Source organism: Aulostomus chinensis, chromosome 11, assembly GCF_037954235.1.
Source record: "Aulostomus chinensis isolate RoL2024-O1b breed Wild chromosome 11, RoL_Achi_v1.0, whole genome shotgun sequence".
NCBI lineage: Eukaryota > Metazoa > Chordata > Actinopteri > Syngnathiformes > Aulostomidae > Aulostomus > Aulostomus chinensis.
The window spans coordinates 25,300,920-25,314,094 of NC_141330.1; the positions used below are offsets into that span (position 1 = coordinate 25,300,920).

Consider the following 13,175-nt stretch of genomic DNA (forward strand, 5'->3'; position numbering starts at 1 on the left):
TCACACAGAACACACTGAGCCTATCTTTTTAGAATAACAATTAAAATTTAAATGACGGTTATCATCAGTGCATAAAATAAATGATCTTTACCAACAAGATTTGATAGTCTGACAGTGGAGTAGCATATTTGTCCGCTCGTTTAATAATAAAGATCAAAAATCTAATTAAATTGAATTTAAAAACAAAACTGGAATCTACTCAAGGCTATGGAGAATTTTGACACCCTTCCTTTTTAGTCCACAGCAGCTATTGTTATCTATTATTTTCTGTCTTGCACCAAAAGCTAAAAATAGAGTGATAGAGGGATAAACAGAACAACTGAAGCTAACATTTTTCCACTAAACTTCTACTTTTAGAAAAGCCTGTCAGGGATATACATGCTAAAACTAAAACCCCTTGTGGACTCCTAAATTTGAGAGTTGATTTATCTCTTGCTTTACTGCAGTCCTTCACCGTTTATCCCGGGAGGGTTTTTAAACTTGATAATAGACAACACACAGTAACCTGATCTACAATCCTGTGCGGGTTGGTAAAGAGCCAGCTGAATAGAGAAAGGCCATCACAACAATGGCCTGAACTAGGTTTAAAGTTCTATTTTGATTCACATCGTGAGTGTTCAATTACAAGCTGTGATCATCTGGATGTAGCTCAACTTCAGAACTCATCTCATCAACAGTCAAATCAATATATCAATGCAGTTCCTCCAGAGGGTTCCACCACGTCACGCTGAGGCCACTTACTGAGAGCTGTCCTGACAAGTACTGGGGGGCGTCCCTCAGCATGCTGGGACTCATGGGGGACGTGACGGAAATGGATGGACGATCCATCTTCTGAGACTCAAAAGAGCTCGAACCTGACAGGACACAGATGACATTAGTAGAGAGGCAGATTTTAGGCAGTGATTTTCTTTGCGTGACCAAATAACATAAGAGAGGAAAAGATGCAGACATGACGAGAGAAACAAGACACTAGATTGGACGTTGAGGAGAGGCAGAAGCAATTCCCACCAATATTTCTTGATGTTTCTAGGCTGATCAATTGGTTCAAGTGGAATAATGAAAACAGGTTGGTTACTCACTTGATTCCAGTTGTGCATGTGTGCTGTCTGGTATCCTTGGAATATCTCTGGATAGACATAATATCAAAAGGGAAAGTAGGAGAGTGTGAAAAAGATGGTGAGAGAGAGAATCAGAGAGCAAATGCTGCATACACTGTGCTTTTAATGAGAATAAGTACCGCATCGGTCTTCATTCATGCAGCAGCTCAGTCAGCAGCACAAAGCAGGTCACAAATAGCAACTGACAAAGCAAAAGATCTGCTGTTTGACCCCAAATTTCACCCTTTCGACACAGTTGGAGGAATGAGTAAGAGACAGAACATCATCCTGAGCCATACAAGGACCAAGATAACATGTCAGCACACTAACAGTACACTCTTTTTCCACCGCACACACCTGCATACAGACATTTCATAGACGTGAGTGAACCCGCTTTAAAAAGCTGTTTGACCTCTTTCCCAAGAGTAGATTTCTGGTGCATCATGTTTGGTGTGATGAACCCCTCAGATAACCTCTTTTATGCCAGACCGTTAAACTCATCATAGATTTAAGTATGTTAGTGAACGCATGTCACAGCAGTGTACCAGAAGTGTGCCACAGATTACCACATTCAGCCAGGTTTTGTGTCTCTATACTGATCGGAGCCAACAATTCACGTGTCTCCTCCAGGCTCACAAAAGCCAGAGGTTAATGTTTGTTTTGTCCAGGTGGAAATGGGCTTTAGTGAAACAACAAGCTATCTTTGCTGTTGGATTTCCTGCTTCAAGGCTCCACGGTAGATTTTAATCAAATTATGAATTATTCTGAGTCTTGGTAGAAGTGGCATAAAAACAGGAATGAGCCTTTGGACATGTATAATTTAGTCATTGGAAACAGGATACAGCCTTTTGCTGATAGAGTAAGTAATCACATGATGCAAAAGAATTGCAAATACTGAATTCCCTTTTCTATTAACGGAGTGAACACGAGTAAAAGATTATTTGGAGACCAATTTAATAAAAACAAAATAATTAATATATCCAGAAAAAACAGATTTTAGCAAGTAGGAAAAGGAAATTAGCTAAAGGGTAGGTCTTGAGTTTAGCTCTAAACATGCTCAGGTCTGCCAAATTTGGGAAGCATAGTGGCTGCAGACAGCTCTGGTTCTAACATTGGGAAAAGCCAATAATCATGAAGCAGCAGACAGCAGTCTACAAGGCTCATCCTGGGTCAGGAGGTCAGAGAAGAATTTGGGACCTCAGCCAAAGAGCATTAAGAACCTGCAGAGAAAGCCGAGGCACTCTGACAGAGGTTTAGCCGTAGGAAGACGCTGTCTTCAGAGCAAAACAAATGAACAAAGTAACAGCACTTAAAGCTTCTCACTTATGGAGGATAATTAATGTCAAAATGACAATTAAAATATTTGAAGCACGGGGTGGTGCAGGCACAGCTACACTTGCATCAACAACTGAGTTCAGCAACAGGGAGAGTTCTCACAGAGAGAGCCAAATGAAGTCCGGGCATCTTGTCCCATGGCTGACATTTTCACTGAGGGTGTTGCTTCAAAATGGAACAGTAATTTTGTACATCAACTCGGTCTGATGTCATATCCTGACTTGGGAAATCTTTCACAATCTAAATTAAACAAAATATTTGTTTTTTTATTATCTCCTTTGAGTTAAAAATCTTTACAACTTCCCATCTGGACTTGGTAGAGGGGAGACTGAAGTGTCTTGTTGCGCGTTTCCTCCCATCATGCTCTTAGCTAACTTTCACCTATAACTAAAATCAACAAACATGGCAGTTTGAGGCAACTTGTGTCAGTGACTTTGGGGTAATTTGTCACGCAACAAACAACCCAAAATTCCAATCTCCATCATCTCATTCTTGCATGTTGTTGCAAGATTGAATTGTCCAAGAGAGGCTTGGGTCCAGGACATGAAATGAAAACAGTCAATTTTTTGTTGTTGTTGTTTGTTGAGTTAATTTTTCAGTTTTTGCAGCTGGGACTAATTTATTGGCTAGGGTTGAGTCAAAGTCATTGTCCAGACAGCCTTATGTTGATTTCAATTTTGGATTTTGAAAAAACAAAACATTAACAAAACGTTAATTTTTTTTGGAGAAAATCCACCGTGACATTTTACACCACGTAGTTTGACAACTTGCCTGTTGATGGGGCAAAATGTGACACACTCACTATTCTAATGTTTACAAATCTGTACCAAAATTAAATAGAAAATGAAATGAATGAAAGAAACTAATGCCTGAGACTTCGCTAATCCAAGCAGTTTTTGAAAATATGATGTACTGATCTGAAGATATGCATAAGAATGTGCAGAATCTCCCCTACTGTGGGATGACTATGATATCAGAGGTGAATGGCAAACCTCACATATTCATTTAAGAAGACAGAGAGTGAGCACAGACACGAAAAATCTTGATAAATAGATTTGTAGATGGATTTTTTTTTTGTTAGAATACAATTATACAATATGAGGATTGCAGGAACAGGACAAAAACCCAACCATCGTTTTTAACACCGCTTGCAACGCTTCTCTCAGTGCAAAGGAGGTAAACCTGGGCTACACCTACACCATGCTTGGCAGAAGAGTGGAAATGTAACAAGAGGGATTGCCTCATCATCAGGAAGACAGAGGAATCCAAAGAGATTGTTTGAACTTGAAACTATTTGCACTTTTTCCAAATGTACCCATGAAAACAGAGTTCCTGTGAAGAAAAAAAACACACACACAAACACACACACACACACACACACACACACACACACACACACGCACACACAAAGGAACTAAATGTCTTTACGAAGAGTGTGTGAGTGTGAGCTCTCACCCTATAGGCCTTGAGACCACCAACTCCACCTGTGGCTCAGGCTTGGATTCTAATATGATATTGTAAACTTCTTTAAATGTGGCTCCTTGTAGCAGTTTTCCATTCCACTCCAGCACCTGGTCACCTGCAAAACCACCAGAGATACTGTAAATCACATAGACGCTAGTGCATTCTGTGGAAAATACACACCATTATGCACTTCTGGCGTGCGCTCATAAATCTTCCAAATTCCCTGTGAATAGACGTCATGTATGCTTGAGTACCTGGTCTGAGGTGTCCGACAGTGTCTGCTAGACTTCCTTTCCTCACTTTCGTGATGAAAGCACAGAGTCTACCAGATTCTGTCATCTTGCCTCCTACCACCTGTGGAAGAAGACAGGAAATATATGTATGAAGGGAACCTGAATTGTTCGTGTTATTTCCTCTGTTAACTCCTCCCACAAAAACCTGTGAAGATGTTGAACATGTACTGTAACTCGAGGTCATGTTTTCCCCTCTCCTGCCCTGATGTCATAGCTTGAACTCTTGCCTCTCAGCCATGAATCCTCGATAAAAGCATCACAAGGGGTTCAGGCTGGAGGTGGGAGGGTAATAAAAGTGCATCCCTTTTGTTTTTAAAATGTCCAGGCAGGCAGGGCTATGCCTTCCTCCTCGGGGAAACACTCTGTGGCTCTGCAACAGTGCAGGCCTGTGGGCTAGAGCTGCACTGTACAGTCCTGAGCTGCTGTGCTCCACTCTACTCAGCTTACATGGGCATCATACAAATAAAAATCCTTCTTAATGGAAGCTGAATGCCAACATACAAAGGAGCTTAAGGAAGTCTGCTAAATGAAATGGCTTTATGTAACAGGCCGGAGCCAGAGGCGCACAGAGGAAAACTGAGAGAGATGGACAGCGAGGGCGAGGCTGGCAGCCTGACTGATGGACTGACTGGCTGGATTGCAGAGTTGCTGCTGCTGCTGCTGCTGCTGAGGAGACAGAAATGCACAGAGGCACTGAGCAGACACAAACATGCCATTTCAGGAGGCTCATTCAATCAGTAATGATTTTTTCCCCCCATCCTTCCACTCGCTGTTCTCCCTCTCCTAACGGTCCCCCATGCTCTTCTGGACTTTGCTCTTCAGCTTTTGATTATGTTTTCTTTCTCTGTTTTTTTTCTTACCTGTGTAGACACATTTTAACATCAGTGAAAAAGGAATGGACACCAACAGATCCACCACAACAGGAGCTCTTGCTCTGACAATGTTGAGAACGCAGTGCTATAACTTTTTGAGAGGAAAGTTTTTAAATCGTATGAGGCGATAACAGAGGCATATAGATCAGGGGGCCCGTACTTTTTGCCATGGAGGGCCAAAACTGAAACTTACTGGTGGTTCACAGGCCCAGAGCAAATATATAGGGCCTTATTTAAATGATATATGGCACCAGGTGGTTGGCAGATGGCACTATGTGTATGCCATGCATTTAGGGCCTGTTTCAGCCTCATTTTGGTATTTAGAGGGCAAGTAATTACAGTGCAAACCCCAGCACAATGTGCAAAGGGGCAGGCATTAGACACCTAATTATTCATTTGGTTGTTTCGGGTGTAATATCACTCCAACCGTCCAGAGTGCCCCCTGTCATTCTCTTTAATGCCCAGGGTGCAGCAGGTCTTGCCGTTTTCTATGTCAGTGACGAACCCAATTTAACTGGAGAGAAATGAGCACTTCTCATCTGAAGAAACAGACATCCTGGTGCGCCAAGTAAAGGTGCATGAGCATACATGTCCTATGTTGGTATAGGGGGACAGCAGGCACCCACCGAAGCCATCGAAGGAGAAGAAGGCCTGGGAGGAGATGGCAGCCAATGTTTCCACATTGTTGTGCATCAGTAGAGCAACACTGCAATGTCCCACATCTGCTCGTCTGATTGATGCACTCTTAAAATAGTGCTTGACACATAACACCATTTACAAAAGACCAGCCTCTTCTTGGTTTATTGTGCAAATGTTTTCTGGTGTTCAAGAATAGCAATACACCATGGTTGTGCTGGACCAGCCTCATGAACATACTTAAGCACCTGTTGGAGCAGGCAGAGCACAAGTTAATTTGCTACTTAGAGGGCGGTGGCGCTTGGTGTAAAAATGTCACATGTGCCAGCTTGAAACTAGCAAAGACGCTTGTGCCATACTTAAAATAGGGCCCATAATGTGTAGTTAAAAGGCCTTTTGTCTGTGTACGGTTCTCTTTGCCATTCTTTTTATGGTGTCACTTGTGCCAAACTGACATCCTACACAACACATAAGTCTGCCATCTGATCAAATTATGAAAAAAAGAATGACCATGCATGCTTGAACAACAATGTCATCTAACAAAAGAGCAAACAGGGATTTACAGTAGACATTTGGAGGGTCCCTCTTAGGAAGCCCTAACAAAAATGTTCTTAGAATTGTATAAAAGAAAGTCAGAGGATGTGTTGGTAGTCTTCATACATATTATACTGTTGCCACTCTGCAAAAAATACCTTTTGGTTGTCTAAATGTAGTTCAGTCAACAAGTTTAATGGGATTGAGTTCAGAAAATGGCGGAGCTCAGTATCAAACACTGCTCATGACTGTCAGCACGTAAGTTCTGACACAGAAGTGTAGCACACTCACCTTTAGACCAAGCAGAGCTCCTGAGTCTCGAGGCACACTTCCATCTTTCATTCGCTTATTGAGCAAAATACGCCCTATCAGGCGATCCCCATCTTTGGATGGCTGCCACGTCACCGGGTGCTACAAGGTCAGAGCAACAACACACCTTTTGTTTAACAACTCATCTACTTGAATGTGACCACTTTAGATCACAACAGACTGTCAATAGTGAAGGTGGGAGGGAGGGGGGGGGGGGGGGGGTCAGTGTCAGGGGTCAGGATTAAAGTTCACACAAACTCAGTTATTAAGATAATAAAAGACTGAATGTGAAATATCTAATCTATTAACTGGTAGAGATATTTATAAACTGAATGAGCAAAAATTGACAAAAATGCTGTGTCCAGAGCTTGTGTGAACCTGCCAGCTTGAGGGAGGAGTGAGTGTCATGCAGGGCCCCATGCAGAGTAAAGCAAGCAACCCCAACACTCCTCAAACTGGGGCAAGAAGAGCAAAATCTCACGCCGGGGCTGCACTATACACACACATCCACACACACATACAACCACCACAAGTGGAGTAGTCGGGGCCAAGCAGACTCTGGAGGTGGGGGGTGGGGGGGGGGGGGAGAGTCATCTGTGATAGAGTAACAAATGAGGAAGACCATGAGGTGCCAGTTTAAAAGAGGAAAAGGATGAAAAATAGCACAGAATAAAGCCATGAGACACGGATAAGGTGAAGTCACAGACGCGGCAGTGGGAGGGGGAAAAAGAAAAACAAATGTTTTCATTTTTTGTGCAAAACAAATCCAATCTTGTCTTTTGTGTGTGTGTGTGTGTGTGTGTGTGTGTGTGTGTGTGTGTGTGTGTGTGTGTGTGTGTGTGCTTACAACCATTTGGGTTTTGATATAGAAGTGAGTGGAAAGTTGGGCAGGGGCGGGTCTGTCTGAGCTGGGTGCTGTGGGATAGGGCAGCAGAGTGAGAGGGACGGCCTACAAAAAGGTGTGCCTACTGCACTGAACAGGACCGCTGCAGAGCAAGAACACCACATACGGAGGAAAACAGGCATGCAACTAGGAAAGACCCACATTCCTGTGTGCCATGACAAACAGAGAGGTTGTGTGTCAATGCGTTTCTTTTACAACTACTAAAGGAGTGTAGTTTCTGGTTGGGGAGCAAAACAGCAAGTACAAGTAGCAAGCAAAGAGGGTGTCCCCACAAGACTTTTTCGGCAACACCGGGCAAGGTGGAGCCAAAAGTAACCGAAAAACAAAAAGGGAACGAAATCGCAAGAGAAATCAATTGAAACAACGTCAAAATAAAACCCAAAAAACAAACATCTCACCTATTTACACTTGGTGACAGAGAGCAAACAAAGACTGGATGGGAAGGTATAAATAATAATAACAAAATGCAGGCTAGATTGGCTCAGTACCTTCTCACTATGGCTATGCTCCTCGTTTAGGGTAGTGCTACTGCACGTATCAACTCCCGAGTCTTTAACCTGCGGTTCACACCACGCCAAGTCCTCTTCAAATGAATGTCCCCCAAAGCGCACCATTTTCTTTTGCCTCTCAGATAAGGTGTGTGTCGGCTCGGACATAAATGCCTGCTCAATAGTTTTTCTTTTTCCCCTTTGACTGTCCCCTACAGGTGTGGGATAAAAACAGAAAGAAAAACAGAAAAACAACATGCAAAGGTGTAAATAAAACAAAGGAGACATGAAATGACAAAAGACTCTAGGAGAAGGAGGGATGGGGGAGAAGGAAGAAACAGGAAGAGAGAAAGAGAAGGAGAGAGAGAGAGAATGATAGGGGTTGGGTTAGAAGGGAGGGAGGGGGGCGGGGTCAAGGCAGGGCTCCACATGTCTCACCAAAGACATTGGGGAGGCCTCGCTGCTATGCCAAGACGCATGGTCCCACCAATGGCCATCCAAATCTCCTGTAAGGTGTGGGGTGAGGGGTAAGGGCGGGCACACATACACGAGAGAGGACAGCAAGAGGGACCAGTGAGGACGCCACGAACCACAACAAAGAGACATTAACAGCCGGACACACGCATATTAAACATTGCAAGATCCATTTCTGCGCACATGCACGCGCACACACACACACACACACACACACACACACACACACACACACACATACATACACACACACAAACACACATACTGCTCAAACTCTAGAGGTGATCCTCAATTCTAAGATCCTGTGGAGAAAGAAAAATACAGCTGAGGTGATAATACATGAAGGACGAATACTGATACGACCAGGTGAAGACTCAGCAGCAAGGGAGGAACACAAGCCAGCAAACTCAGTCTCAGGATTAGAGAGCATGTATTTCTTTCTCCTCTTCCTCCTGCAAGACTTGGTTTCTGTCCCAGAATTCACTGGTGTCAAAACAGCTTGGAAGGTCCAGAGTAACAGCAATGCAGACACAGTCATGGCTACAGAACAGGCAAGCTATATCAACCACCCTTACACACACACACACACACACACACACACATGCACGCGCGCGCGTGCACACACACACACACACACACAACATAAGCCACTTTTACACAGAAATGCTGCAATCTCACTGTAGAAATGACCCACCCATTATGACACTTTGCCTATTTACTCAGAGCAAAACAACGCAGGAGTAATGCTGCACACGTTAGCAGACAAACCCTTGTCCAACACATGGAGACAATGTCCCACCTCTTTGCTCCCTATTCTACGCCAAAGCCGGACTTTGTGAGCCAAATGTAAATGTAAGGAAAATATGATGGAAATTCCACAAAACAGAAGGAAAATTCGCCAAACTCTGCTAAGACAGTGGAAGGGACGTTATCTTTGTAATTTTACATGGTGGGAACATGACGTGAAGTGAGACGACACTCCTTCGTAGCTCTCTTTTCGTTTTACCCACCAAAGGTAGAATATTGCAACCCTGAGTGATGAGTCCTCCCACAATGGCGTGGGCTGTATTGAACTGTACATTTTATTTGAGAAAGTCTATGCTTCTCCTGGTTGCTTGCCAGTGTTTCTATTGTTATTAAATTTGCTTTGAAATTAATCCAGTCAGTATTGTTGGAGTTGTGCACACCACCATAAAGTAGAGTTTTTGATTACCTCAGCATAGGAAAAATGTTCCACATTGTCCCACTCCTGCACAAACATATTCTTTGTACCACATTTGTTTTAGTGGGATCTAGTCACCCTGAATGCCCCCCAGCGTATGAATTTATACAGCCTTGTGGTTGTCCTCAACAGAGGTCTGTCTTATAAACTGAACAGGCTGTTCCACTGCCCTGGCTGGTCTGGCTGGTCTGTGCTGATTAGGTGCTGTCTCTACCTTCTCTGCAGGATCAGAGGCGATACAGTCCGTCCCCCTTCACATCTCCATGTACTTTTATATTGAAGGTGAGTCCATGTATCATCTTGCCTTGAAATGTCTCTGTAAATAGGGGCTGCTGAGAGGACTAGCAGTAATCCAACCTCTCTGGTATAAAGGCTAACTGAATGTTGAGTCGAGAAACGTTCCAACTTCGAGTTGCTTGTTCATTGTAAGCTATCTCACACCACTCATTTCTTCCAGGATCCTCATCATCTCTGAACCCATTAAAATCAGTACTCAGTATATATCTGACTGCAGCTCCTTTTCTTCAGTCTACGGCCAGGTTCCTTCACCCCTCCATGGCTGAATCATCGTCCATCTCTTGGCAGATACTAAAGACCCACTTCTTCACCTGGACCCTTCTTGAACTAATGTTGACTCATCTACCTCATTCTTCTTTAAAACTCTAACACATGCTACATATTCCACTTGTAAGCCAGTGAAGACTGCAGCACACAGTTTGTTCACTGCTGCTGAACAATGATTGCAGGCTGGATAAAAGCATCTGTTAAATGGTGTAATCATGAGAACTGATAATTAATGTGTCTCATCTCAGGCCTCATATTTGACCTGTGTAATGATATACAACACACCGTTATAGGGGAGTATTTGTCCCAAACAATTGTATTTCATGAGCAGAAAACAAGCCTTAAACTTCTTTTCAGTTAAAAAACCAAAACAAAACTGTCAGTGGCCAAATAAAGTTAGCAATCTGCTATCTGGATGTGTAGGAGGGAGAGGAGCAGATCTCTAATGTGTTTAACTGGGATTCAGATCACGCTGCCTCGTAGCCTTAACTGACCTCAATCTAAAGTGCACCGGGGAGAGCTTTTAAAGATGAGATTACAGCTTCTAGTAGCATCAGCGGACAAACAGGCTTGAGAAATTTGGGCATGGCAAGTACCTTTAATGGTATTAAAGGAGGGTTCCTTTGTGGGACTATGTCTCTCCTTTTTGAAGTTTTTTTTTTTCTTTTCGTTCGTCATCATCCTGCTGTAGGCACCAGAGAAGGACTGATGGCAGGTCGACCCGTAAGAAGAGGGCTCTCACTGAAGTCCTTTCAGTGGTGATAACTCATTCTTATCTGATGCTTCTGTCAAAACCAACAGCCAAAAAGAGAAGACGTGATTATCTTATGAGACAAATATCAACTCATTATGAGTATTTAACCTGGGGGTGTGCAGAACCAACTTTGATAGGATTTACAATGATTTCACATGTGAATGAGTAAACATATGATGAGTAAAATTCCAAGCAAATAAAAAAAAAAGAGTCAAAAAAATCCACAGCTAACAGTAAAACTAAAGGTGTAGGGAACTGAAGATTGTGTAGCATTTCTCTGTATTTGATACCATATTCTGTACATGCAATATACATTTAAATGTCATTGGCTTGCACCGACAAGCATTTACAATTCATAAAATGAATTCAGATATTGACCTGATGGCTGTGCTCTCATTTTACTACATAAAAGAGGAGGTAGCGTCTTTGAAATATTACAAATCCCTTGTGGTGCTAACACACACGCACATGTGCAGCTGTTGGTATTCTTTTGTACTTGCATGCATGTATGTATGAAGCTTTAGTCACAGGTTAGATCATCTATAAACACAGTCGGTGCAGCCCCTCGGCCATATACACATCACATTTCCCACACTTCACTTCCCCTGCAAAGAGCTGTGGAACCTAATGGATCCATACAGGAGAGACCTCCTTCCAGCTTTATCTGGTTGAGGACTCAATCTAAGGAAAATCAGGGACCTCTAATGGAAAGGCATAAAAATAGACTGCATATGCTTCTGGATCTAAAGGGGAAGCTGGAGCGTACCGGGGAGAAGAGGAAGAAAAAGATGCTGTAAGGATGCTGTGTATAGATAGTTCCACGGTGAATAAATAAAGCCATAGTGGCAAGTCTCCGAACTGTATGGCACTAGACGAGAGTTCCCCTGATATAAATCAACTGGTTGGCATAAGCCTTGCGCAGATATGTTGGCTCCACCAGATTTCATTTCATATTTTTTCAAATATAAAATACTTCTTATGAGTTTTTTTTTGCAGATAAAAATAACGATTTTATCTCAGATCAATATAGCCTATTTATGTTACACGGTGAGTATTTTTACTTTTGATATATTAAGTACATTTTGATGACAGTAATGACATACAAAGAAGACTAACATCCTAAATCTTCACTTCCAAATACCAGACCGAAAAAAGTTCTGGTCTGGCTCTACAACCTACACATATCTGCTGAACATGGAAAGTTACAGATGGACCAGCTATTCTGTAAACTATGATGCAGCAGTTGACGCAAAAGTTTTGAAAATAAATTTATATCTTTTCTTTCCTTCTCTTTTCCAAATAGGTTTGTCAGTTTGTTAAAGACCTGTGTAGTTGCCAAACTGCTTGTATTTCTGGTAAGTGCAGTTCTAATTCTTGCTAGCAGCGGTGGTCCAAAGCACCAAGACAGGCCCCCTATTGTAATTATCCCTTTGTGAAGTCATGTTTTTGCTTCTTGGCTTATTTCAGCAGTGTACTTCTTTTAAAATTGGGACTTTAATATTGACTTGACCTCATTGTTAATATAGTTTCATGAGTTGTATGAATAGCTAAAAAGCCACAATTACATCCATGAAAGAAAATGAATTTTTCTTTGGGTCAAGTCAAAATGTCTCATTGCCTTACAGTTGGCGTCATCTCTAGAGTTAGGACTGAGGGTCAGTCCCAACCAAACCAAGAACCTTTCTCCTCCTGTCCATCATCAGTATCCATCTATCAGTCGAAGAGAACTACTTAGGGTACACACTTATGCACCGTGAGAAAACTTTATGGATGTCCCTCGACAGGCTTTGCCCTCTGAGATCCTTTGACCAACAGCTGACAACAGTGATAACCCTCTTCGCCTCCTAGCTGCTATTCTGTCGGCAGCATCATCACCAGAGAGCAGTTCAGCGTGGTAGACACTTTCCCCTCAGCAACTCACACGCCTAATGTGGCCATGATAGTCCAAACAGCTCATGGTCTGCATTTATCTTCCAGGAGACAAAGAAATATATGATTCATCTTCTGCTGCTATAGATATGGATACAGAGTCATGTCCTCTCTACCTGGCCTGTTCTTCCTCAAAAAGAATTGGAGTGGGCGCCAGCATGAAGGGGATGTACACGCTCTCCCCATTCTTTCATCGAGCTTTATTAACACTGGCACACCACAATTGGGGACTGATCCCCAGCAAGGCGCGGTGTGGTTTTTCAGCGAGCAGGAAACTCATCATGGCCATAAACTGTGAGC

At 42.8% G+C, this 13,175-nt stretch overlaps 1 protein-coding gene across 24 annotated transcripts in view; it reads right to left on the reverse strand.

Moving 5' to 3' along the window:
* rims2a (regulating synaptic membrane exocytosis 2a) overlaps positions 1–13,175 on the reverse strand; it is a 164,255-nt gene that overhangs the window by 65,072 nt on the left and 86,008 nt on the right. For 23 of the 24 annotated variants that reach the window (XM_086219167.1, XM_086219165.1, XM_086219166.1 and 20 more), the window contains 6 exons: positions 7,933–8,144; positions 6,523–6,642; positions 4,151–4,250; positions 3,888–4,011; positions 1,080–1,126; positions 742–854 (listed from right to left, as the gene is read on the reverse strand). In XM_086219167.1, the coding sequence (XP_086075293.1) occupies positions 742–854; positions 1,080–1,126; positions 3,888–4,011; positions 4,151–4,250; positions 6,523–6,642; positions 7,933–8,144 (716 nt within the window). Of the gene's footprint in view, positions 1–741; positions 855–1,079; positions 1,127–3,887; positions 4,012–4,150; positions 4,251–6,522; positions 6,643–7,932; positions 8,145–8,370; positions 8,439–13,175 lie in introns of all 24 variants that reach the window. The other variant, XM_086219172.1, reaches the window with a different exon arrangement.